The sequence below is a fragment of the Pagrus major genome, chromosome 19 (assembly GCF_040436345.1).
Source record: "Pagrus major chromosome 19, Pma_NU_1.0".
Lineage (NCBI taxonomy): Eukaryota > Metazoa > Chordata > Actinopteri > Spariformes > Sparidae > Pagrus > Pagrus major.
In genome coordinates this window covers 17,263,826-17,290,207 of record NC_133233.1, presented here as the reverse complement: position 1 = coordinate 17,290,207, position 26,382 = coordinate 17,263,826, and the positions used below count along the sequence as shown (strand labels likewise).

The window sequence follows — 26,382 nt, the reverse complement described above, 5'->3', positions numbered from 1 at the left end:
TGTAAAAGCACGCTGTAGAGCCATCAGTCCTCTGAAGGAAATGTTTATTAAACAAACAGAACACACATTCACACACATGTATAAAACTCCAGCTGATGGGACAGCTGGTTGTCATGGTGATGAGGCCTAAGGGCAGTTGAGCCCCCAGGGTGCGGCAGGTTTTCTAATAAGGCCTGAGGCTTATTCAGCTGGATACAGCGCTGGTGCTGCAGAAAGTCTTGATTTTTAGCGTGATTACAGGTCATTATCCTAGATGACAGAGGATCACAAGCTACTATTTTTTTTCATTTTTCTATTTTAATGCTCTATTTCTACCTGCAACGATGCATCCACCTGAATACAGCCCTGGATTCTACAACTGCCTGGTGAGGTGAATACAGCACAGATCGCCTGTTAACAGTTGCAGTACCACTTCTCCCTGTGGGAGTGAAGACAACATGACCATATGATCTCAGCAGTGTGTTTGTGAGTGCAGTCTGTCGAGTGACGTGGCACGATCTGGATCAGTTCCCACCTGGTCAGGACAGGCTTGGTCCTGCTGGGTCTACTACAGTTCTGAATGCTTTTGGTCCTGGATTAAGCCCGGTATGGAGCGATGTACAGTAGCGTGTACCAGTTCACTTTGGCCAAGGTTGTTCCCAATATAGAACATTCTGGATGGACTCGGCGTGGTGCGCAGCCTGCTCATGATCTGGCCCAGCTATACCAGGCTGCCAGGCCAGGAGACCACGGTAAGCGCCACCCGGCTGCGCTGCTCCTTCAGCATGGGCACCAGCGCCGAGTGGCTCATTCCTGCTGTCGACAGGCCGTTGACTGCCACAATCATGTCACCGCACCTAGGGACACAAGTCAGTATGGATTATAAACAGGACCTGACAGCTTGGAGTGACCTGCCATTCAAACTGCTCCATATTGTGGAGCGTCGGTTGAGATGACTGAAGCTGAAATTTTGTGTGGCAGTTGCTTACACAGGAAGCTTGAAAACACAGCAAAGGATGAGGCTGGACAAAAGCGTGTATATTTATTACTGTCAACAACTCCCATGATTTAAAACTAGACCTGATTAGTGGATAGTAAATTTTCCCCAGTTTAGAAAATTGTTTAGTCATTTGGGTAATTTTTTAAGCAATAACACCAAAAACTGATTCACATCGCATCTCAAATGACTATTTACAGGTTCACCTAGTCTTCTATGATAATAAACTTAACATCTTTCACTGTTATTCAGATAAATTTAAAGATATTATTTCGGGAAAGTATGCACTTAATAAAAGGGAATAATCAGCATATTAATTGAAAATGAAACTAATCGTTAGTCACAGTCCTTAAACTACAAATGTTTTTGTACCTTTCAACCCTTTGTGAATCTTTTTGTTCCTACTAAAATTCTACGTATTGTAATTTTTTTTCAAATCTGGTCACAAAAATAGATAAATGTAGAAGAACTTTAGTTTAAAACATCAACAGAATGAAGAAAAATCACTTTTGACGTTCTTTCAAAGACAGCGATGTGTTGAAGAAATATCTAGCATGCTAACCAGCTAGCCCCTAGCCACTTTGCTAAGATGGTAAACAACTCCAACACTCCCCCGATGCTGCCAGCTCCCAGTCCGGGAAGAGTCAGCTGATAGGGATGCTAGCTGCACATTTAACTGAACTAACTAGCTAACACTAAGTCAATTAGCGGCAGTTAGCGGTTACTTTGATGATGATGCTGCCCGCTGTTTGTTTGCAGCATGAATTCAACAGGTCAATTCTTACATAATGCACCTTTAAGTCATTTTTCTAAATTAGCTGCCAACTTTATAGCGTTAGTAAATGTTACTCAAACAAGGGCAAATTGTGTGCGTGTGGGGGACTCTTTTTAGATATGGATTAATAGACAACCCTACAACAGCAGGTGTATGTAGGATTGATTAAAAATGAAATTCAGTTTATTGTAATGAAGAAACATGTCGCCCACTGGATCAGTTTGAGTCACTGATGTGTTTTAAATAGTTTTTGGACAACAGTGGAGCTCTACAATGCAGAGGATTATCATGCTTTGGCTACACAGATAATACATATTGGTAAGATCGATTGTTGGTTTGGTCTTTTCATAGGATTCTTAGGAATAGGAAAAATGTAGAATATCGATAGACATATCCTTTAATCCCTCTAGATGAGATGTTTTTTACTGTAGGGACAAAAAAGACATAAACAAAGGAGGACCCAGGGGAGAAAATCCTAGTTCAGCTGTGGGAACTTTAACAAAAATGCTATCTTCAGGACTTTTTCTGAAACCTTCTGATTAATTAGTGAATCCCCAGAGAGCAGAGCGCATTTACTAATTGTTCCACCTCTACTTTTTTCATACTGCAGAACAGGGTTTACCCTTTTATTAAACATACGTGAGAGGTCGATCTTTGACTTGTATTCATATCATATGTGTATAAAGACGGGATCAAACATTCATGTTGATTTATTGGTAGCCGTTTGCATTTTGACAACAGATAAGACACTGATGACACAGCGAAAAGTCCAAACCGATAAAGTTTTGTATAAAAATGAAGCCTCACTTACTAAGAGAGGAAAACGAGTCCAGTGAATAAATGTAGTCATATATTTTCTGTGGTATTCTTCTAAAATAACAAGTTAACAGGAAAAAAAGGAACGTCATGCTCTGTGTAGACGTGGCCTATTATCACGCCACTCTTATCAATCACCACCCGGAGGTCAAATTTTATCAGTTTGTCACCGCTAACATAAGCCACATATAGTCAAGTGAAGAGCGACTGATCACTCACTTGAGGCGTCCGTCGTAGTACGCAGGTGTGCCGAGGACGATGGTCTTGATGAAGAACGCCTGGTTGCCGTGGCTCTCCTCGTAGCCCCCGACGATGCTGAAGCCCCAGCTGCCCGGGTGGCTCCTCCGCAGTACAATCTCGTGGCTGCTGTGCAGGTAGCTGCAAGAAAAGAGCAGAGAGCAGAGTGAAGGAGGGGCTGGAAGGATAGTACAGATAGACTACATGCTCCAAGGAGCTTCATCTTTAAAAAATGTCTATTGTGACTCTTAAAATCTATTAAAAAATGGTGGCAATGGTGGTATTTTCACTAGCCAATCACTTCAGCCACGGTACTCTTTTATCTACATCACTTTTTTGAATATCTGTAATTAAATGTAGCCCTTACAGTTTGCAGATAAATATTGAAATTCACAATGTTTGGCCCAAATTTCTCTAAAACTAATCATTTGAAACGGTTTTCACCAGTTTTCTTCTTACATTTTTAAAAGTTTTAAAAAAACAAAAATTGTATTGTACTTGTATTTCAACAATTGTTGTGTTTGGTGACTGGCAGTTAATAATATTTTCAATAGCAACCATTTAATTTTCAAGCCCCCCAAATTATGTGAACTCACTCACTGAAATACTCAAAGATTCAAGTTTTTCTAAAGAAGGAAAGAAAATGATATAAACAAAACATTCTAAGTTAGCAAAAGATTATAAGTTTTCTTAACCTATTTTTTAGTGTACTTTCCCAGGATCTTTAGGGAAGAAGGGAAAGAAACATCCTATCAAAATAACATGTTGTGGAAATATAGTTCATATTGTCGAGGCTCTTAGAAGCAGAAGTGAAAAAGAGAGGAAGTCCTATTCAACAGGACTCAAAAGAATAAGTAATTAATCATAGTAGTACTCACACAACACAAATGTACATAAAAAAATGCAGAACTACTAACTACTTTATTTGCAGCTGAATATGACCATCCATCATCCTTCCTCTCCTCTGTGTGCTTACCTGGGCAATCCAAGCCACATGACCCACGACGGGGACCAGTTTGCATCAAAGTCGCTGTCGTGCGTGTGAGGCAGCAGCTCGTCGTGGTCATGCTCTTCCACCACCATGCTGACCTCCAGCACCCGCAGCTGAACCGAGGGCGAGGCAGCGCTGGCCTTCAGGGTGCCCACGGCCTCACTGTGGCTCAGGTACGTCAGGTCCTGCCCGTTGATGCTCAGCAGGACGTCACCTGAAGGACAGAGGAAGGAGAGGACGCTCTAGTTTCTGATGTCATGTTTTTAAATCAGGCTAAATTTGGTATTTCTATTGTTGTTTCACCTCGTTTGATTCGTCCATCCCTGGACAAGCAGCCGTGTGGTTGGACACTGGTCACAAAGATTGGCAGCTCCCCGCTCTTGCTGCCCCGCCCTCCTGCGACAGTCATGCCCAGAGACTCGAGAGGTTCCTTCTTCACAGTGATGTGTTTCTCTTTACAGGTCACACACTGGGAAAGGTCCTGGGTTTAAAAACACATAAAAAGAGTTCAGTCTCTGTCTTTTCACTGGTTAATGTTTTACTTCCTCATTATGCAACTTTATTTTCATTTTTTTAAACTGATTTTCACCCAAAAATACCAATTTTTTTCTTTTTTTTTGCCAGGAAATAAATACTTTTATCATCAAAAATGTCTAAATAGCCCCCCAAATACACTAATACACACACACACACACATATTACACATGTGCTCACTCTGTGGGTGCTGGTGCGGGAGAGGTGTATTGGCACAGGACTCGGGGTAGAGCTGTGGTTAGGCAGGAAGTGATCAAGGCAGTAGAGGTCTCTGGTGGAGCTTGATTTTGGCGGTGGAGGAGGAGTTGGTTTGCTGGGTCGACCAATCATCAGGTGAACCCGCTCTCCACTGGCCTATGAGGACAGAGTCAGTGTTAAAGGGACTACACTCACTTTTTCTTTTCTGCCAAACACCAAAAGACTAAAGCAGCCTCACCTGTATGATCTGCGCAGCCTGCTCCGGAGTGCCGTGGCGTAGGTCCTGTTCATTCACTGCCAACACGCGGTCGTTGCTCCGCAGTCTGCCATCCTGCGCTGCCAGGCCTCCCTCCAACAGATCCAGCACAAACACTCCTGACTCATCCGTTCGCCGTACCAACTTGATGCCGAGCTGCTCTGTTGAGTCCCGCTTGTGGAGGGTGATTCTCAGTGTGGCCGGGCTGGACGGGGTGCCCTCAGGGGTGGAGCAGGGGGCGTGGGGTACGGCCGGGGTGGAGGAGGAAGAGGAGGGAGGCGCACGGGAGGCACAGCGACGCTCCCGAAGTACAGTCAGCTGCAAGGTGGTGCAGGGGCGTGCCAGTGTAGTGCGGGCAAAACTGTGGGGGACGTTACTGATGTCCACATTGTTCACCTTGGGAGAGAGATAAGAAATTTAGGGCAATTAACTGTTTTTTTCTGCAGCACATCAACACAAAATGTAGAGCCTTATAAAGTTGATACCCAGCAGACAGGGACAGAAACATTCACACTCATTTGGGGTCTTTTGTTTCCAATCTGACAAATATAAGCCCAATATTTACTCTCCTATTTCCTCTGTTTTGGTCTCCCCCATCTTCTGAGAAACATTTTGTCTCTCTAACTGATGTAGGCTTCACTATCTTCATCAGCTAGTCGCTAACTTTTTCTGCCTGCCTCTTGGTGCTGTGCAGGTATTGTACAGTGGGTTTATTTGAGATTTCTCACGGCAAACTGCTGCCTGCTGTGGCTAGAAAGCACTAAGTGTCGGCCTTGAAGGTAAAACATCTAAGGATTTTTGTTGAAAAGATAAACATTATCGACAGAATATGAAGAAATAATGTTGCTGCTGTCGATGTTATGATATCTATGCATTGTGTTGCAGATGTATCTACTGAAATGAGCATGCTAACCAGCTAGCTCCAGCCCATCACAATCCAAAGATCCTGTGCTAGCGGTGTAAACATCAACACCCGCTCCGAGCTCCCAGTCCAGATGGCTAGCTGCATGGCTAACTGTGCTAACGAGCTAATGGCAGCTGAATTCACAAGGTAACCAATTCTTACATATTGCACCTTTAAAACCAACACACTGAGCTAAAGGACACTAAAATGCCCCTTAGAATTGGGCTGGGAGATACATTTTTGTGCATTTGTCAGGATGAGCGACCTCTTTCACATATAACTAGTCATGTAATCCATTACCAATATAAAAACCTTGATTAGAGCAGCTTTAAACTGTTTCATCAATAATAGAAAATCACTCCTTTCATGTACAAAAATGGGTTTCATGACACTCAAGATCCAAAACTGAACATGACTCCTCTTACCTGTAATATCTGATCCCCGGCAAGCAGCCTGCCGTCTCGTGCAATGACCCCGTCTCTGTACACTTCCTGAATTACGATGTTGATGAGAGGAGTCTCATTTCCCCCGACGACACTGATGCCCAGCTCAACATACGGGTTCGCCCGGTGGACCTCTATGGCAGTTATCTCTCCTTCAGGAAGCGAGGGCAACTTCACACAGCCTTAATGGACACACAAATCACATTACACAGCTGCATTTCAGAATCCAATCTCCACATCCTCCTAACCTTTAACATAATGCTGCCAGAATGTGATTATCCCGACGTCTAAGATTACAGAAAGATGCTTCATATCTCAGATCTCTAGTATTCAGCCCTTTAGGGAGGATGCTCAGGCAAATGGAGGAAGTGATGTCATACCTTCTTCAGCAGAGAGGGGCGGAGACTCAGGGCAGTCCCAGCCAGAGGAAGTGGAGCTGACAGAGCGTAGGAGGTGGATGCAAGGGTTACTGAGGGGCCGCTTCACCCTGGGGACCACACACTCCAACCCGACTACACCTAAAGACATGAAGACATGAAAGTTATGTCTCAATCTTAACTGTACTCACTTCATTTCTTTACTTTGAACAGTGGGTGGACTCACTGTCTTCCTCCGTGCTCTCCTCAAAGGCAGGGTTGTCCAGGCCGGCATCGTCTGTCCACACAGGCCCATTGCCGCTGGTGTTATTAGGTCCGGAGGGTGGAGAGGGTGTGCGGTCCCTCAGGTCTGTCTGTGGGGAGCTGGGCGACCTGGGAGGGCTGGTCACCATCGCTCGATCATCCCCGTTCTCGCTTCGCGGACCATCCATGCTCGTCTGCTGACACCGCGTCCCGGGACACCTTTCACCAAGCAACAGGCGTCAGTTTGTTAGTCCATCTGACGTGTAAAGAAAATCAGGTTCAGCATCAGTTAACTTAAGGTGATGCAAGAGATCCCATCAGGGAAAGTCTCTGTTTGTTTGTCCCATCCTTGGAGAAGGGTGAAGAAGTGAAAGGTTTTTTTTTTGTTGGAAAATATGAGACAATGGGGAAAAATGTTGATCAGTGTTTCTCAAAGCCAAACATGACGTCCTCAACCCAAAGATATTCATTTTACTGTCAAAGATGAGTCACAAAACCAGAAAATATCCACATTAGAGAAGCTGGCATCAAAGAATTTGTATTTTTTCTTCTTAAGAAATTACTCAACCCAATTCATCAACTGCCAAAATAGTTGTGCGTGGGAACGTAGCCGCAAATCAGCTGATCTGAGCCAGCCAGCTCCAACCTAGAGAGTTGGGTGCAAAGCCAGACCTTCTGGAGGTGTAAACACTAGGGCTGGGCCGATGAACGATGCCATCGTCCATCGCCGATGGCTGACAGCCATCGACTACTTATCCTTGACCATTGTAACATCGTGATTTAAAAAGGAAGATATTTTCATAGACAAGGTAATGTTTTAGTTTTATTCATATTACACTTAGATGCATTATTGGACTTCCTTCCTCACTCTATTCTGGAAGTTAAAGCAATAGCTGACAACTCGTTAATTAATTGATAAATCGTTGCAGCTCTATCTGTCACTATTTTGATGAGAACATTTATTTCTCTATATTAATAAAAACTAAATTAAGGACTATGTAAGTATATGTAGGGCATCAATGTATGTGTGTGGCCAATTATGTTTAGATTTTGTGTGTTGTGTGTATGTGCATGCTTTTCATGTGACACGCAAACATGTGCAGGATGTAAAAACACATTTCACCACAGGAAAATCAATCTATCAACTGAAAATAAAAAATAGTTAAAAATACTCATATTTGAGAAGCTGAAACCAGGAAAAGTTTGGCATTTCTGCTCTATAACTGATTTTAAATGATTGCATAATGACATATACTGCAGTTAAATCAAACACACATCTCATGGAAATAGATCCATCAAGTCTGTCCCGCAAATAGAAACCCTTTACTGAAAAACAATTAAAAATAAACACAGACGGACAGACTCAAAGGATCAATGTGGTCTCCCCCATAATTGATTCTGAAGTATTTAATATGAAGTGGCAGCTACAGCATGAGCTGGATGAATTATTTAAAAGAAAGGCAGGAGCGAGGAAGCAGATACTGCTCTCCCACCATTCTTTGCTCTTATAGGAAACAGTCAAGAACCAGTGTTGAAATGTGGCCTGGTTATTTTATTCTCGCCTTTTCTTAATCAATACTCTATTAAGAGGAAAAATGACAGACTTTTTAAACATATATGTAAAAGAGGCTTTAAGTTCAGTACTCAAGTTCTACAGTTAAAGTACTTCAGTTCTCACACATCCACACCATCAGTAATAAGATCAACCAGCCCACCTTGACCACGTGGCCTTGCGCTCTCGCTTTTTAATCTAATGTCCGGTGAGCCCTAATCTTCAACTGAAACAATGTTGACTGACAAAGTCACGCTCTTAGCTCCTGTTACTATCTTAGACATAAGTCTGTCTGCGAGGTAGGGGAGCAGCGAAACCCACGTGGGCTGGAGGTTTAATCTTTACTAAAGAATGTCACGTTAGTTCTCGCCGTGACCTCGTTTGATCTGTCTTAAACCATCCTCCCTTGTCCTTTCGACATGACGTGATGTGGGCAACCTTCGCTGAAATGTACCCTCTGGTGACGTGATTGATTAAAAAGGCCCGGACAAGGAGACTGTTGACAGTAAAGTTTAAAAATGGACTGCTGCGATGAAATGCTAAACCTTAGAGGAGAAGGTTAGAAGAGAGACACTACCAGAGAATTCAGGAATTTTCTGTCTTGTCTCAATACACTTTACCATTATCCCATAATAGTCACTTGTAGCTCTAGTGGCTGTCACTCAGCATATAGGCATGGGTCGAGGGCAGGGGTCTCCTGTAAAAACAGCTGACTCATTTAGGCTTTTAACAGCTTGTTAGTGATAGCTTGTTAGCGTGAGCTTGTTAGGGAAAATCTTCCTGACTTAACTGAGGTGTTAAGTGATCACTCACTGGGTAGACTATCCAGTCAATAAGCAAGAGTCATAACATCAATGGATGGCTAGTTAGCAAAAGACACCATCTTTAAAAAAACACAGTAAAGGTCTGCTCCCACACCAGTCTGGTCCCCTCGACTGAAGCTACATTTACAACATTTTCTGACCAAAATCTGTGTACAAAGCAAGTAAAAATGACTATACGTGGTGTAGATTCTCTAAGCACTGCTACATTTATGTTAATATCCTCCTCACACATGCAAAATGTACACTAGGGGAGACCTTGGGTACTAACAAGGGGAAATTATAAAATCTCAAATTGCACCAATCAGAAACGAGACAGAACCGTGAAACTCATTATGCACATGGTCTACGATGATACCTCTAATGTTGGTTCCCTATGACAACAACACACAGACACATGCACACAAACCGTCTTGAGTTTCAGTGCGAAGCAGGGCAACAGAGGAGGTAAGAAAGAAGAGGCAGAAAGAAGAAACATAGAGTAAACCAGTGAGAGAAAGGTGCCATTGTGCCGACCCAAGTCACCCTGACCTGACCACACAACCCGCTGGTGTCCGACTCACCACAGGCCAGGGTTGCCTTTGGCCGTCTCACAGAAGAAATGGTTGAAAAGGTCTCTGGTGTTGAAGTTGCTCAGCATGATTGCAGAATGAGAACATGGAGCTCCTGGTCAGCCAACCCATGACTGCGGTAGGGAACCACTAATCCCCCGTCACATGACCTACAGCCCAATAATCCCCTCAGGGTCTCACAGCACCTGGTCCAAATGGGCCAAAAGCCAACGCGTGTGGATGAACGGAAACCCTTGAGATTGACGATAAGACCTATGATACCTCTTAAAATTCCTGCCAGAAACGAGTCCACCATGAGGATGGAGGGCTTTCGAATGCAACTATACAAAGGTAACTTAAATTACAAATTCATTTCATAATCTATTAATCTGTCTGTCACTAACTCCATTAACGTTTTGGTCTAAAAAATAAAGAAAAATGCTATAATGTTATAATTTCCCAAAGCCCAAAGTGATACTTTCAAATTGCTTGTTTCATCCATCCAACCAACCATTCAAAACACAGATGTATTCAGTTAAAGGTGCAATATATAAGGATTACAGAGTAACTGCTAACTGCGATAGCTGCGGTTAGCTAGTTAGCCTAGTTAGCCCAGTTAGCTGTGCAGCCAGCAGTCAGGACTGGGAGCTCAGAGTGTCAGGGGAGTGGCAAGGCTAGCTGGTTGACATGCTAATTTCAGTAGATATCTCTTCAACACAATACATAGATGTCATAAAATCAAACTATTATTTTTTTGCATTTTATTGACAATTTATTCACATTTTTAAATGTTTTCAACTAAAATTCTTACATATTGACCCTTTAACTAACATACAAAACCAAGTAGAACAGCAAATATGCACTCTCATAAGCTAGAACCAATGTTAGCATTTTACTTAAATATTACTTAAAGAGTAACCATTACTCTGTCGTAAACTGTTGCAGATTAATTTTAAACTGATTGACTACTGGATTAATTGACTAATCGTTTCAGCTCATTAGTAACTAACTATCTGGTGTCTTTGTTAATCGTCTGACTGGCTCCAGTAAAGCCGTTTAAAGTCTTATGAAATCCTGGTTGTCAAGCATGCATCTGTAAATCTGGTGTGTTTTTGCAGCCATGAAAGCCTTCATCTATTATGTCTGCATGTCAGCTTTATTACCTGTGTTTGAGGTGGGCCTCCAGGTCACATCGAGGCATGCTGAGGGAGCAGACTGGGGTCAAAGGGCATGACACAGACAGCTTGTCCAGCAGCTTGTGCACCAGTATGCTGGATCTGCGGCATGCCTGCAGCTGCAGCCGTGTCCTGTCCAGTGGGCAGAAGTCCCTCTCCTGGAGGAAGCTACGCAGGCAGCGGGCGCAGAAGGTGTGTCCGCACGGAGTGTCGAGAGGCTGCACCAGCGGCTGCAGGCAGATGTGGCACACCAGGTCGTCGTCCACCTCCAGGCGGTAGTTGTAAAGGTGGTTCTCCCAGCTACGGTGGATCTGGCCACACTCAGGACACAGAGCCTCCAAGGCTGGCTCCACCGGCCCGGCTAGACCCACCTCGCAGCCCGGGCTGCCCATCTCTGCTCCTTCGACGCAACTCAGCTTTGGCACAAATGACTCCAGTGGGGCAGCAGTGTTGGGAAGGGGCACACACACTCCTATCCCATAAGCTTCACAGGATGAACAAGTTGCAGAGAGGACAGATGCCCCCCAGTGGCTGATGGCACATCACCCTGCGGGTCAGAGGCCAAAACAAGAGGGTTAAACAGCTGTTTCAGAAAAAACAACAAGTGTCTGATTATGTGCTCGTGCATTTATTCATGTGGCAAATGCTTTGTGCACGTGTACCCACGTGTCTGCATGAGATCGAGAGTGACACAGTGTGTGTGTGTGCGTGTGTGTCAGTGAGTGTGCTGAGATTATGTATTGCTGCTCCTGTCCACTAATCTGGCAGTATAATCTCTCTTTTGCTCTCGCCTGCTGCAATCTTCCAATTCCACAGAGAGGGAATTATCTGGGATTGAGGCAGAGAGAGGACACAGATCAGAGGAAGTGGGATTGGGAGAGCAACAGAGGGGGAGAATAGTGCCAGCGGGAGGTAAAAAGGAGCAAAGAAGAAGAAAGAGATAAGAAGCAGAGCTATTATAGTTTTGTATTTTGTGTTAGTTCTGATTTTTATTTCATTTTTGTTTGCAGTTCAGTTTAGCTTCAGTTACTTCCCAGAGTGGTTTAGCTGATTAAGTTTAGTTTTTAATGTTTAAAAAGGTAAGTTTTAGTTTAGTTTTTATCAGTTTCAGTTAGAGCTGGGCAATATATTGATATTAGGCTATTTCGTTATCGTGATATGAAACTACTGTCTTCAACTTTAGATATCGCTATATCATGATATGGCATACGTGTTTAGTACATTCAGTTTTAGTTTTAGTTCTTTTATTATAATCTTGGGGGTATTTGTCAGGGGCAAGATGTAAAAGGTTCAGAATATTTAGGCTACCACAACACAAACACATCACTTTGCTGAATAAACATGCGCACCGATGCCTCCTCATGCTGTTGTGTTGACAAATTGAACCAAATTGACTAAAAGACTAAAACTTAGTCATTTCCTGTATATTTCATTTTAGATAAAGGATAAGTTCACCCAAAACTGAAAATTCAGTCATAAAGTAATCACCCTAATGCTGATGGAAAGTCAGGTGAGGCTTCGTAGAACAAAAAACAACTTAAAAAAACCCATAAATGGCTTGTTAAAGCTCGTCTCCAGAGGCTCGAAGATCCCAAGTTTTTACTGAAATCTTCACAGTAGCTGCTAATCTAAAAGCGTTAGCACACACCAGTCTAAAGTATCAAATTGATTCGAAAAGACAACATTTCCACCCTTTACAAGCGTGTGTGCACCGACTTCAGACTGGGTGTACACTAAGGTTTTTAGCTTAGCAGCTACAGAGAAGAATTGGCTTTAAAAAGGGTACACATAACATCTATCCAAATCAAATTAGCTTCTGGAGACTTGTAATACTGCGGGCGAGCTGTATGAAGCCATTCATGTTTTTTTAAAGTCGTTTTAAAACGAGTCCCCATCTACTTTAGGAGAATGGTACAACGCTGTTTTAATGTGAAGCTCCAGAAATGTTTTGTGGACTATAAAACTTCACCCGACTTTCCATCGGCATGAGGATGAGTAGATAATGACTAAATTTTCATTTTTGGGTGAACTCATCCTTTAAGTCTAGCTTTTACTATTATTTTTATTTCAGTAGCTGTTCAATAAATGTTTTTGCAGACCTAGGTTTTAGTTTAGTTAACTATAGTAACAGGGTTGAGAAGAGGGGCAAAAGCAAATGAGACAGCTCAAAGGATGGGTGACCTTTCTGCTCTGAAAGGTAGAAAAGTCCATGAAAGAGAGAGAAACACAAACGGGAAAAGAAAAATAGCAGGAATTCTTCAAACATTCCCCTCAGCTAACTTGATATTTCTGGATCAGGCCGTGTACAGTAGATGCACTCAGTCTCCTCTGCCACAGGAAGAGAACATGCCTAAAGCAAAGTCTTGAAATATAGCTCTCCACCGAGGAGAGAGAGCGTCCCCAGAGCTAATGCACTGATCATTTCCACAGCGTTTCACATCCAAAGCCGTCCAAACCTTCAGACGCTCTCCTCTCCCGAGCCCCTGTGGGCCTGACGCTGCTGTGAGCGGACGGCAGAGGGCGTCCCTCAGCACGCAGCAGGCCGGCCAAGCCTCAGTGACTACCTGCCTCTGTTCCAGCGGGGGTCTGCTCCTGTCTCCATGACGACCTGGAGCCTGTTCTGTTCAGTGGGGCTTGACATTCAGAGTGTAGCCGGAGAAGGATGCAGAGGAGCCACACAACAGATGCACTTCTCTCAGCAGGATGCTCTGCTCCTCCCTGGTGCAGCCTGAGAGCTTGTCAGACGATGATGAGAGTCCCCTTGGTTCGTTTTTTTTGCTGCTTTTTTCGTCTCGTCTACGCCGGTTATACCCATTTCTGTGACAACCTGTCTCCCCTGTCTCCTTGGCTAGTTACTTATTTCAGCCTCCTTTTTTTTTCTCCTTTCTTTTTTTTTTCTTAAAGTACGTGCTCCTGTCTGTGTGTGACTGGCTGCTTCTGTCTCTATCCCGCAGCTGGACATGAATTAATCATGAGGACACAAGGCTTCTCTGTTCTTATAACAAAGCTGTGACATCACCACATCACACACACTCACACACTAGACTTGTAGATATGCAGGCATAAGTCTGCACAACACACTCACACACCATGCACGAGTGCTTTTTAGGTACTAGATCCTGCGAATAGTCTTTATCAATAAGTAAAGTCTTCGGGTTTTCACTGGCAGCAATCCAGAGCACCAGCTATGAAAAGCACTTAAATCTATTTTAAACATAGCTGGACTCTGTAGCAACAGATTCCTGTACACAAGTCATATGAAGAGCTTGTGAAATATCTTTCTTTTAATCCCACTGTATGTGTGTGTGTGTGTGTCTCTGTGTGTATGTGTGTGAAAGTCCAAGGCCATGCTGTTATTGTCATTGCTCTGCTTTCTATATTAATAAATAACAGTCTTGGCCCCGCACCTGTCTCGGCTCATTTTTCATTTTTCACAGATGACAATCTACTCTTACAACATGAACAACCTCGCCTGCAGGAATGACATTTTTCAAATAAGATGAGATGATGTTTTAGGCCACAGATTTAAAATCTCAGGTCCTGTCGGCTTAGCCCACATTTCCATAAACCCCATCCCGTCGTCTTATCTTTAAAAAAAAAAAAAAAAACCCAGAAAGGCTGATAGTCACTTGCAGGAACAGGCCTGCTGTTGCAATAGGCTGCTTTCTTCCACAACACTCAGACATGCAATAACAACAAAAACTGACACTGGTTTAACTGAGAGCCCCTCTCATTTTGTCCACTGTCATAGTCCTAATTTACCTTGGCAACGCACCAACTGAAGTGGCATGTTCTCTAAGCAACCCACAGGCGTTGAACACGTTTGATCAGACAAGAGCATTTTTTTAATCATTGCCCCCATCTGTCTGACTCCATCCCACCCTCCACGAGCGGAGAAAGCTAGGACAGATGAAGCGACAATGGCAATATGAATGCAAAGCCAGCCTCGCACTGACACCGCTCATGCAGCCGCTGAATGTATGCAGATGCAACATTACCTATTCCGGCTGCTCCTCCGCGCCGTGCACTCCGGCCCCAAAAAGGGGGACGATTAGCTGCGGGACCTCAATCACGCATTCACCGCAACGGCCCGTTCCGCAAACCCGCACGAAAACGCCCCCGTGCCTTTGGCGGCGTTGGCCCCGCCCACTGCTGTCCGTCAACGGGGCTGGGCGGAGCCTGCGGCTGTCAATCCAGAGCAGAGTCAGGGGTGGCCTCCAAACCGCCTGCTCAAAAGAATCCCCCAAATTTGATTTTTGGACCCGATCAGCGCTTGTAAAATGTGATATTGTAAAATTAGGAGTTTCAATAGAAGCAAAAGAAAGTTTGAATGTTGTGACCTACCTTTTTTCTTCTGATGCATTTATTGACCAATTGTTTTTGAAATTGTTATGCAGTTTCCAGATGAGTAATTATATGATAGCCTACTTAAATTAACTGGTTTTACTTAAAAAGTTTGTCATTTTAGATTTGATCTAAATCTGATTTAGATTGTAATGCTTTGTAGATTATAATAGTTATAATAGTATGCATTTCATAGCTGCTATGAGCATCTCTATATTTCTGCATACATTAATGTTAAGACATAATTAAAAAAGGGTAATATACTATAAATCTTTCAGTTATGTATATTAATAACAATAAGTGTCTGATTATGTGCATTTTTATAATTACTTTGCAGATCAAGATATTTAACAAAACATAAAATCAGATGTATCAGATAACATTGCCTAATCAGTACTGTACATACAGTGGTTAAAGTGAGCTCCACCTCCAACTTCTATACAACATAAAAATGCTGCTGACATATTGATGCATCATCAATAATAATGCGTACACAATGTATAATGACAACATTTAGTTTTGACACGTTATAGGAACATATTGCTGAAAATACTTACCTTTTTTAAACTGAAGATAGGAATTCTACTTGTAATGAACATACTTTTTAATGATTTAAACCGTCCAAATGATAATATCAATAAAACCATAAAGTCAATTCGCACTGAGCTGAGGTGTATTTAAATCGTTAGTATATTTTGTATCCATGAAATAATTTTGCATGGCTGGTGTGTTCAGATTTCTTTTGTCACAAAAGACTTGAAGAGGCTGTTAGAAACGACCAGGCATCGCTAAGGACAACTAAAAACACAGGGTCCTCGGCTGAAGGACCTCGCGGACATGTAAACAAAAAAAATGATGCGCTAATAACGTACCACCATCGATATTAGTCGAATTAATCCTTATTACAAGGTGTTATTGATTACAAAGCGATGGCCGAGGAGACTGACCTGGAAAAGTATGTAGCTATTTTGCTGTTCATGCTCAGTTACCGTGTTTTAAAGCCACTGTTAGCACGCTCCTAGCTAGTTTTCCTCCAAAAACGCGTACCACGCCTCATTCATTAGGGAGGGATATTTCTGGCAGACAGCTGTTGTGTTTGTTGTGTTGTAATACGAGTATGAGTGTGTAGTGGTTGTAAGGAAGCCCTGTCATTAGCTGTCCGTGCTCTGACGTTAAAGGTCGGCTAAATCAGTGAGTCTCCTCTGTTGAGACTCTGCTGATTCAGCAGCTCGGGTCAAACGAGGACACTGCCGCTGCCCCTCATTCACTCACTAATGATTCACTTTCTCCTTTACACTCTGCTTCACTCTGTTTTCTCTCACTTAATTAAATTATTCTCCCCTTGGCTCCCCCTTGAGGTTTTGTGCCATCTTTGTCCTTAGTTTCTCCCTCATTCACATGACTCATGTTGTTATTTGTCTTTAGACGGGCGATAGAGGAGCTCCTCAGGGAGACAGACAGGGCTCGGGTGAGAGCAGAGACCATGGGCCCTGCAGGATGGTGAGCACTATATTAGACATGCCATCTGTATCAACATGTACCCATCTGTCATTTGTGGACACTAGACTGTTACTTATCAGCTTAGCTGGGGCAATTTTTGTTCTTTGCTCCAGTAGCAGTGTGTTTATATCTGGTCTGTACACAGTTTGTCTTGTTTGTATGGTATATTCTCAAGTAGTGTATTTATTTATGTCCTATATTCCAGGGGTTCATATAAATGTATTCATACGATTACTAACAACAAACACTGAACAAACAACACAGTAACTCTGAAGTACAAAGGATAGCTTGACATTTTTTTAGAAATAAGAATACAATCTTAACTTTTTATCAAAGTTTGATAACCACTTTTTGTAATGGAATAACCATTAAATCAACAATTCTTCACCAGTGTATCCTAATATGGTAGTGTTGTTCTATATTCCTGTATTTGAGCACTGTTGCAGTGACATCAATTGGTTTGTTATACTAAATTATACTGCAATTAAACATACTATATTGTTCTATATGAGTGGAATGAACATTGTTATAGACAATTTGCTAATATCTTTTAGATAGATTTTTTTTCTTGTTCTAGATTTCTCTTTTCTTGTTGTCAGACCAAATTAAATGGGTTGCTATTAGGTGGTCAGGATGTATTTATTGATGAAGTGTCCCTGAGATTAAGATGTCTTTTACAACGAAATCCTGAGAACAAATTAACGACATATATACAGTATATATAACATTAAAAACAAAACACTTCAGTCACAGAAAACAGGCACACCTATTAATACAATCACAAATATTATCAAACATATCAGCAAGTTGAATTTAAAGTCCCTCAGAGTCTCTAAGGTCAGTTTGTGTTTTATTTCATTCTAGATGCACAGTGTTACAGTACTGGAAACCAGTCCTTTCCAGTTGGTATGAGCAAGATCATAGTCAGGATTTTAGAAATACTGAGGTCATTCATGTCCATTTTTCATATTTATCATATTTATTATTTATAGTTACTTTATCCTTTACTATATACAGTAGGGACAAAAAGTCTGAGACCACTGGTCAAAATATATCTATTTATGTTTGTTTCAAATGTAATAATATTTTTTCAGTAGAAATGAAAGTTTGAAAGGTTTGAAAAATGTCCAGGAATTTCAAAATATTTTTGTATTTGGTATTTCCCCCCTTTTATTTTAATGACAGCATGCACTCCAGCTGGCATGGACTCCACACGTTTTTGCTAAACTTGATGACTCACATTATCCCAGGTTATCAGGTTAAACACAAACTTGTAGAGTCCATGCCAGCTTGAGTCCATGCTGTCATAAGATTAAAAGGTAGACATACCAAGATATTATGAAAATCATGGACATTTTACAAAGATTCCACTTTTCACCCAAATTGTTAGGCAGATATTATCATTTTAATGAACTTTTTTTAAAATGAAAAGCCCCCCAAATTCTCTCAATCTCGTCAGTTCTATTATTCTTTCAAAAAACTTGGTAAGCAAGGCCTTTAAATTAGAAGACATGCTGATGCCTTCTGGAAGACCACCCACAGGTCTCAGTCATAACAAGTGTAACCTGATGTGTCACACTGTTAAAAAGTCTGTGTGTTCACTCCTCTGTCAGGTTGAAGTGTCCCCTGCGGAGCACCAACAAGCGCTTCCTCCTTAACACCCTGCGCCCCACCGGCCTGCAGCGGCACACCGGTGAGCCCAGAGCCGGACACTCCGCCACAAGAGGGCGCCGGAGGAGCGACTCCCCGGACAGAAGCCGCGACCGCAGCCGAACACCTCCCAGAGATCACAGAAGCAATGGAGGCCGCACGGACCATAAACACCATCACAGGGACAGCTGCAATAACAAAGATAAGAAGCAGGATAGAGACAGAGAGAGGAGCTGTAGGCACAAAGACAACAGAGAGCGGAGACATGAGAGGGATGGCCAGAACAGAGACAAAGACAGACTGCATGAGTAAAGACTTGTGTCCAGAGGAGGGAAAAGGCCACTCCTTCTCCAGGGAGGTGGATACTTCTGAAAATGTTCACTGAGCAGCTAACACACCTCTACAGAACTGCTTGCAGGCTGGAGGACATGTCCAGTTCACCTGAGAGGACATTCAATGGAGAATTTGTTTGCTGACAGTTCACTTTTGAAGTTAGCACTTTTTTTTGTTGTTGTTGAAGGTTTATTTGATTCCCTTACATCTCCCAAGAAAAATCGTTTTACTGTTCTTTTTTTTATTTCCCACTGATGTTGAAGTAAATAAACAAACTCAGGAAATCAGAAGGACCTTTTACAAAACATCGTCGTGCCCTCCCCTCTCACATGACTCTGTGTTTGCTGTAATCCTGTTTCACCTACAGCTAGAGGAGGTTTGATTTCAATTATAATGTCATTACCATTCTTCTGTCATTATTCACCTGGTCATAATGTTTACATAAGCCATGCTGCTGTCGCCACTGGGTAAGCACATTTTATCGCGTGTCCAACTTTTTGACATGTATATACCGGCTATCAGAAACGCTTTTGTTTGTCAAAGGAGAAAAAAAAAATCTTGTTTTCCTGGCACTCCTACATGTGCGAGAGCCCTCGTGAACAAGTGCTCTCCTGGCGTGGGTTAATAGTGATTTAATGGCAACAAAATACAGTATAGATCCAGTATGTCCAGGTGTTTTAGTGGCGTCAGGACAACAGATGGACAGCTGTCTTTCCCATCCATTTGGCCCGTCTCCATGTGTTTTACTTTATTGTTCCCACACCCAGAGGGGTTTATAAACGTGGCAGCTGTCAATCTCCTAGGTCGTGAAAAACTAAACATAAGCGCTTCTCCTCCGCTTGTGCCATTACGCACCGCAAAAAGTCAGCTTAAACGCGTTTAACGCCCCTCATGCCTCATAAATCACGTTGTGCGTGTCCACTGTCGTGCGGAGCAGCTTCGGTTAACTGTTTCCTTCCTCTTTGAAACAATGATCAAATATAAACACCATTAAGCCATAGTGCAGGGGGGTGATTTGTATAGAATTGGTTTACTCGAACTTTATTGCATCGCTGAGTGCCCCATTAAGATACCGTGGAAAGTGCCATAATTGCTTTTGAAGAACTCTGCGCAAATAGTCTGTTGATACACACTATCGAGGTGAAAGCCCCGCCGTCCTGTCACGATTTGCATGAAGAACAGGTGGATCACTCCAGAGGCTCCAAATGTTGCACACATCTGCAGGGTTGTGGGGACGCGCCTGTTAATTGAGTTCTGTCTCTCACTCCAGCCTTAATTGGTTTACCACGAGAGCCGCTGTGTAATGGAGCGAGCGCACACCTGCTAAAGGCTAATGGCCGGCAAACATGGCGAGAGTGGCGGCTCTGTTTGTTAACGCAGAGGGACCTGCGTGCAGGGACCACACACACACACTCACACGAGCTAAATGGTGTTAAATGATGCATTTAGAGAAGTTTAATGGGCACATTTTAAAAAGACAGAAAGGTGTAGACGAATGAGAAAAGAAAGGCTTGGAGAAATACACTGAGTTTCCAGGACAACTGCGTCTCCATCCAGGTCTCTTATCTGGCAGGTCAGCCAATGTTTGCGCCCATACATATCGATTTATGTGCAGACAGAGATATTATCATATAAAGCGTCAATGCTTCATTGTTTGAGGACAATTCTACATGAAGAACATGTTTATAGGACTTTTTTTTTTTTTTTTTAAAGTGCATTATGTAGTTTTGTGGAGGAAAGACAGAAAAATCTTTGACTTTTTTCTTCTTAAACAAACTGTCTTTGTTTTCGTGAATGAATAAACAAACTGACTTTAAAAGACAACACGATTACCCACTGTGGCGGACCCTGCCACCTTTCCAGCTTCAAACAGCTTGTTTTTGCAGTTAAAGAAAAAAAGCAACATTTCTGAGTTTGTCTTATTACCTCATTATATTGTAAATATTGAAATAAAAAGTTTGAGTTTCCTTTCCAAAACTACACAGTGCCCCTTTAACCGTCCTCTGTGTGTGCGGATTCACCTGCTCACTTGTGGGGGCAAACACAGGTGGGTGCCAGGTAAACGCTGCGGTATTTACAGAGTGGCATCGATTTACGCGCTCTGTTCAATTTACTGAAAAATCCCACAAGCGGCAGAATATCCTGGAAACTGCGGGGCTGTGGGTCCAGCAAACAGGGAAGCCAATGGCTTTGTCGCTGCGGAGTCACATGGTGGCAGAGTGACACACCTGTGTAGAGCCGCCGGGGCCTCGCAGTTGCGCCAGAGGCAGGTGGAGCAGAAGGTGCACGCCGAGGCACGGCGCAGTACGGTACATGTGCGGGTCCTCGGAAGCCATGAATCGGGAAGATCATTATTACCCCTCTCAGGTTTTTAAAGACTCATGTGCCTACCAGAGATCACACGGGGAGGACTACAGCCACAGCCCGCCGCCCTGCCTCTACATGAGCAGGCAGGTGCACTCCGTCTACACACCGCCGTCCATGGGCGCCCTGGAGCAGGCCAGCCTGACTGACATCGGCTCCCCTTACAGTCTACAAGTACGGGAGGATCCACCTCAGCTCCACCATCCTCAGGGGCTCCAGCAGCAGCCTCTCCAGCCCGCCGCAGGCTATGGAGACACGGGGGAACAGAGCAGATACCACCTCCCTTTCCCCTGGATGAAAACCACCAAATCTCACTCACACACCTGGAAGGGACAGTGGGCAGGTAACTCTTCCAAACCTTCCACAGAGAGTCACTGAATGGAGAGCTGAGATTTGCTCGTGATTGAGCTTAGTTCAAAAATACACGTACAGTTCTGTTTTCAGGTCACAACCAAGTGAGTTTCAGCTGACTCTTTGGCCTGTAATGACATCATGCTCCCAACAATATGATCCTGGGTGTTTCAGTTTACCTTGTCAGTCAATTTGCAAAAGGCCCGGAAGGTCAGCGCTGACTTTTATCAGGTCTTATCGCCACAAAAATGTGAGGTTTTCACAAATAGCCACATCTTAAACCATCAATCGGCCCCTTAAACACCCAAATCTACCACAATGGTGTCTGATCGATGTAGGCTTGGTGAAGTGACGTGAAGAAAGGATCTTTTTCATATTGTTAGATCTTGCTTTCACCAAATCTTACAGGTTAAATTAAATTACTGAATCATTTAACTGATCATGTTTTCTATTTTTTATTTTATTTTATTAGAAGACGTAATAGGCTTTTGTGATATCCTTCAAAACTGAAGGTAGTTTTCTAATAACTCTCAGAAAAAATACCGACGGATAGACCTTAAAGTTTCTTCAGCTAAAGCAAACCTGTCTTCGACTTTTCTGGTTTCAGTGGAAAGTTTTTGACTTTCATTTCTGCGTCACTGATTTAATTCAAATCATTTTTTACCCTCGCTGTCCTCTCCTGTGACATTGTGGCCTACTTTTGGTTTATTTTACGCACAGTTTCTGTGACTCTTCATCAGAACACATTAAAGATACGGATTCATATTTCTATTAAATTTAGCAATACACTTTTGGAAAAGACAAGTTGAGACCTTTTCATTTTAAATAGGCTGGTATAAAGTTTTTAAATAAAAGTGGTAGACTAATAGAGTGGACGGCCGCCAAGGGTCAGAGTTGTGATTCGTGCCCTGATATTTAGACACGATTCCTGCACTCACTGTTGTAGTTAAATTGTAATATGAAATGAATAAAAATAAATAAAGATGAAAATAGACATGACTGTTTAGGCAGAGTCTCAACACGAAGACATTTCTAGAGAGAAAGAAAAAATAATTTTCAATGTCCCATTTGTCTGTTGAGTGATTGATTCGTTTATTGATTCGAGGTTTTTACAGCCTGAACAAGTACAATTTTAAAGCAACTGGTACATGAGTATTAACTGCAAAAATGTGGATAAGCTTGCGTCCGTAAAATTAATACTTTTTCTGATGTTGTTTCTGGAATAAATCCTTTTTGGCACGACTGTTTGGATGTGTGATACGGGGACATTTTGAGGTCACCGGTAAGCTTTGGTCATTCTTCACTCTCCTATCGGAGTCCCGGAATGTGAGGAACAACCGGTGGCTTTGCTTTATTTTTTATTATTATTATTTTTTTAGCCACAGGAAACATATCCTTTACGCACAAGCGTCAGCGACTAAACCGCATCAAAAAGATCTGACTGTGCCTTCAGATATCACAAACTAAATTATCAATGTTTTTATCATGTTGTCGCTTTTATTTGTAATGTTTAATCACGGGAAGGAATTTTAGATGTGGGTCACCACTTATAGCCTACATAGCTGGGATTTTTTATCCAAGACTAAACAAAAACCTACACCAACCATACATTAATTAACTCTTAAAGGTGCATTATGTAGTTTAGAGGAAGACATGTTAATCAGAAGAGAAAACTCTTCATTGGCTGCTTTTGTATGCCTAAACAAACTAAATAAACAAACTTTCTTTGTTTTCATGACTGAATAAATTGAATAAACAGTTTGTCCCTTAAAGGACAACACAATTTCATACTGTTTCACTGTATTGATATGTGGCGGACCCTGCCACCTTTCCAGCTTCAAAACAGTGTCCCAGGGACCTTATTTTCCTCTGAGAACAGTTGTTTATTCAGAGTTTTTATTATCACCTCATTGATAATGTAAATATTAAAATTCAGAGTTTGAATTTCTTCTCCAAAACTACACAGTGCTCCTTTAATATACCAAAATAATTTCCTCTATAATCCACTTTACAACTAAATGTCTTGGTTTGGTTTGTAAACAATAAATCTCCCAGAGAACAAGCATTCCTGTGCTGTGTCCTGCGTCACCTGTTGCTTCCAAAAGTTTGGGCAACATCTCCAACAAATTCCTTTTAAAATGACAATTGATGAACGTTTATTTTCCTGGCTATCATGAGACAAATATGCACTGTGGTGTCTGCAGTGGTCAAAAATGTAACCCATACACTTTTGATTGGGCCTTTATAGATAATTTCAAGTAAAAATAAAATTCTGTCTTCATGTTTAAATCAATAAATACACAATTAGGTTCACTGCTTGAGATTTAATCCAAACAATAATTGTAACAAATTGCATATATCTTATTTATAAGGACTCTGAATGTGTGTTTGTCTCCAGGACCATACGTGATGGCCGAGACGGAGGAAAACAAACGCACGAGGACCGCCTACACGCGCGCCCAGCTGCTGGAGCTCGAGAAGGAGTTCCTGTTCAACCGCTACATCTCGAGGCCGCGCCGCGTGGAGCTGGCGCTGACCCTCAGCCTCACCGAGAGACACATCAAGATCTGGTTCCAGAACCGGCGCATGAAGTGGAAGAAGGAGGAGGACCGGAGGAGGGTGAGGGGCGCGGACCCGGACCAGGACTCCTCCATCACCTCTGGAGACCAGGGGGAGGCCGCCGGAGGGGTCTCCTCCACGAACGGACCTCAGACCGCCTCACCGCCTGTCTCCCCGCTGCACGGTCACTCCCTGTCCGCTCCTCGGTCCCGAGAGCCCGCATAGACCCGCAGGAGGTCAAGACCGGACTTGTAGGAATCCGATAAGACTCAGATTTAGGGCGATAACGGAGAAAGTATCGTGTCGGACACCACTGACATTTCTCCATCCGACTTTAACATCCATGCTCTGAAGCTTTTTGGGCACCAGATGGCATCCTGAGACAACCAAACCATGTCAGGACCACCTACTGCTCGTCCCTTCACAGGGCCAGCAACATGGATTCAGTTGCACCAATGGTCTAAAGTTTTACCTAACATTATTTTTCACCCCAGACATGTGAGTAGTTATACAATCAAGTTTATCAGTGTATATATGCGTAATACGGCTGTATGTGTCCACTTGTACATAAGTCTATAGGCTAAATCATGTAAAAATGTCAAATTAGAATCAATGGTACACATATTTTATTGTTTGAAGGATTCATTGTACAGTATGATGGATGATGAATAACACATAAATCTGGAATAAAGCAAATATCACATGAGAGGCGTGAGAACGGTGACAGTCTTTACATCCATGTGGCACAAGACAACTCCAAATTAACCCTCCAGTTGTTTCATAACTTGTTGGGGGCGTCAGTGAGCAGCAGACCCTGGAGACGCAGGCGGCATATCTTCTTCACCTCCTCGATGCCGCGCGCCCTCTCCACCGCGCGCTCGTTGCGGCACCGCTCGGACAGCTGCCTTAAAATGTCGGCCTTGTCGCTCATCCGGGCGCAGATGACGAACGGGAACCCGAAGCGCTCCTTGTACTCCTGGTTGAGCCGGAACATGCGTGAGGCTTCCGCGGAGCTCAGCACTTCCATCCCGGCTCCGGCCTGCTCCTGTTGGGACTCCCGGGTCAGGGTGCCGCTCTGGAGGTCCCTGCCCGCCAGGTCCGGGTGGCACCTGAGGATCCCCTCTTTACCTGGACAAGAACAGGACTGGTTAACTAAACAACGCCAAAGGTCAAACACAATAGAGTTAACAACATGTGGGTCCGTCCCTCACCTGATTCTGGGAGCGCATCGATGAACTCACTGATTGCAGCCTCCAAACCGGTGAAGCTCACAAAGGGGCGCCTCGACCACACGGCAGCTGTTACTATGGGACATTTCTCCACCACATTGCCGAAAATATTCACAAAATCCTCGTAGGGAAGAGTATTCACTGTGGCGATGTCCATTTTCCAACTGGGGACACTCTTACAGGGCACAGGCAGCGTTCGTTAACCTTCGGACAACAAGGGTTAATGTACTGTTGGATGAGCCCCCCTGGCCTGTGGTTAATCATTTACTTTTCAGATCAGCTGCCAATCATTTGAAGATGAAAAGAGGAGTTTGCAGTAGAGTTAGGCCAGTTTCAGACTCCAACATATCAGCCTAAACTGTCCTTTAAGTGTATCAGAGTGGACGACAACCAACCGGACCTGAAGCCTCTCAATTGTTTGCGCAAATGTCGCTCTATAAAAAAAGAGAAACAGAAGAGTTTTGCTGTTAGACGCTTTTGTATATTTACCTTTTTGTTCCCGGAAGTCAGTCCAAGCACCTCCTTCCTGGTGACATCACAGAAAGAACTGAACAAACCAGGTGGACCACATAGGTCATTATGAAATCTCTCACTATAGGGTTGAAGAGAAAATGAAACCCAAATATCTAAAAAATCTAATATTATTACCTATAATAATAATTATTATTATTATAATGGAATAAAATGAAATAAATATTCAACATATATTTTAAATTTGCATTATCATAGACCCATTCAAAAACCCAACAAATTCTGACCCATGTTTAATAGGCAGCTCTACCCCCCAACACTCCACCCAAACTTGTCTAGTTCTTAAGGGCCAGATCTTGCCCCACTTCAGGTCACCACACATGGGCCACAGCTGGTCCAAATGCAGCTAAACGTGCTGATTCTCAGCCTAAATCATCTCAAGTCAACACATCCAAAATTAAGCCAAAATTGGCAACCATTAGTCAGTGGGAAAATGGTTGAACTTCGGTGAGCTGCTGCCGGAGCACAACGTAGCTGGCTAACTTGTGCAGGTTGTGTGAGAGACAGCATGTTACGATTTGGAGCTTTAATTATTTCTGCACACTAAAAAACACTGATCCACTGTGGGGTCAATATAACAGTAATAACAGTGATTTGACACTTTAAACAGTCATCGGTACTGGGTCAAGCTAACCCATTATTAAGTTGGTATTATATTAATCCTACACTGGG

At 42.9% G+C, this 26,382-nt stretch overlaps 4 protein-coding genes across 5 annotated transcripts; 2 read left to right on the top strand and 2 right to left on the bottom strand.

The window, feature by feature from the left end:
* Nucleotides 1–27: 27 nt before the first annotated feature.
* lnx2a (ligand of numb-protein X 2a) lies at nucleotides 28–14,932 on the bottom strand. Of its 2 annotated transcripts, XM_073488396.1 has the most exons (11): nucleotides 14,848–14,932; nucleotides 10,838–11,396; nucleotides 6,734–6,969; nucleotides 6,511–6,648; nucleotides 6,113–6,312; nucleotides 4,766–5,179; nucleotides 4,510–4,683; nucleotides 4,099–4,276; nucleotides 3,781–4,009; nucleotides 2,787–2,945; nucleotides 28–836 (listed from the first exon to the last, which is right to left on the bottom strand). In XM_073488396.1, the coding sequence occupies exons 2-11, from the start codon at nucleotides 11,239–11,241 to the stop codon at nucleotides 701–703; spliced, it is 2,268 nt and encodes a 755-aa protein (XP_073344497.1). In that variant the 5' UTR covers nucleotides 11,242–11,396; nucleotides 14,848–14,932; the 3' UTR covers nucleotides 28–700. The 2 variants fall into 2 exon arrangements, with proteins under 2 accessions (XP_073344497.1, XP_073344498.1); XM_073488397.1 differs by lacking the exon at nucleotides 14,848–14,932 and having other exon boundaries at nucleotides 6,734–7,006; nucleotides 10,838–10,927.
* Nucleotides 14,933–16,029: 1,097 nt separating this feature from the next.
* On the top strand, nucleotides 16,030–18,961 carry LOC141014610 (uncharacterized). The gene is made up of 3 exons (XM_073488470.1): nucleotides 16,030–16,148; nucleotides 16,619–16,693; nucleotides 18,307–18,961. Exons 1-3 carry the CDS (start codon nucleotides 16,123–16,125, stop codon nucleotides 18,653–18,655), a joined length of 450 nt encoding a protein of 149 aa, XP_073344571.1. The 5' UTR covers nucleotides 16,030–16,122; the 3' UTR covers nucleotides 18,656–18,961.
* A 2,025-nt stretch (nucleotides 18,962–20,986) lies between these two features.
* Nucleotides 20,987–24,465, top strand: pdx1 (pancreatic and duodenal homeobox 1). Its single transcript, XM_073488851.1, has 2 exons — nucleotides 20,987–21,383; nucleotides 23,790–24,465. Exons 1-2 carry the CDS (start codon nucleotides 20,990–20,992, stop codon nucleotides 24,173–24,175), a joined length of 780 nt encoding a protein of 259 aa, XP_073344952.1. The 5' UTR covers nucleotides 20,987–20,989; the 3' UTR covers nucleotides 24,176–24,465.
* Nucleotides 24,466–24,559: 94 nt separating this feature from the next.
* urad (ureidoimidazoline (2-oxo-4-hydroxy-4-carboxy-5-) decarboxylase) lies at nucleotides 24,560–25,616 on the bottom strand. The gene is made up of 2 exons (XM_073488853.1): nucleotides 25,162–25,616; nucleotides 24,560–25,078 (listed from the first exon to the last, which is right to left on the bottom strand). The coding sequence occupies exons 1-2, from the start codon at nucleotides 25,334–25,336 to the stop codon at nucleotides 24,729–24,731; spliced, it is 525 nt and encodes a 174-aa protein (XP_073344954.1). The 5' UTR covers nucleotides 25,337–25,616; the 3' UTR covers nucleotides 24,560–24,728.
* Between the last annotated feature and the right edge of the window lie 766 nt (nucleotides 25,617–26,382).

Bases quoted from the DNA above. Each gene is read 5' to 3' on its own strand.
- LOC141014610 (XM_073488470.1), top strand. From the start codon at position 16,123: ATGGCCGAGGAGACTGACCTGGAAAA. The intron at 16,149-16,618 runs GTATGTAGCTAT...ATTTGTCTTTAG, and splicing joins GAGGAGACTGACCTGGAAAA to ACGGGCGATAGAGGAGCTCC. The intron at 16,694-18,306 runs GTGAGCACTATA...CTCCTCTGTCAG, and splicing joins ACCATGGGCCCTGCAGGATG to GTTGAAGTGTCCCCTGCGGA.
- pdx1 (XM_073488851.1), top strand. From the start codon at position 20,990: ATGTGCGGGTCCTCGGAAGCCATGAATCGGGAAGATCATTATTACCCC. The intron at 21,384-23,789 runs GTAACTCTTCCA...GTTTGTCTCCAG, and splicing joins CTGGAAGGGACAGTGGGCAG to GACCATACGTGATGGCCGAG.
- urad (XM_073488853.1), bottom strand. From the start codon at position 25,336: ATGGACATCGCCACAGTGAATACTCTTCCCTACGAGGATTTTGTGAAT. The intron at 25,079-25,161 runs GTGAGGGACGGA...GTTCTTGTCCAG, and splicing joins CGATGCGCTCCCAGAATCAG to GTAAAGAGGGGATCCTCAGG.
- lnx2a (XM_073488396.1), bottom strand. From the start codon at position 11,241: ATGGGCAGCCCGGGCTGCGAGGTGGGTCTAGCCGGGCCGGTGGAGCCA. The intron at 4,010-4,098 runs GTGAAACAACAA...TCTGTCCTTCAG, and splicing joins GGATGGACGAATCAAACGAG to GTGACGTCCTGCTGAGCATC. The intron at 2,946-3,780 runs GTAAGCACACAG...CTTTTCTTGCAG, and splicing joins ATGTGGCTTGGATTGCCCAG to CTACCTGCACAGCAGCCACG.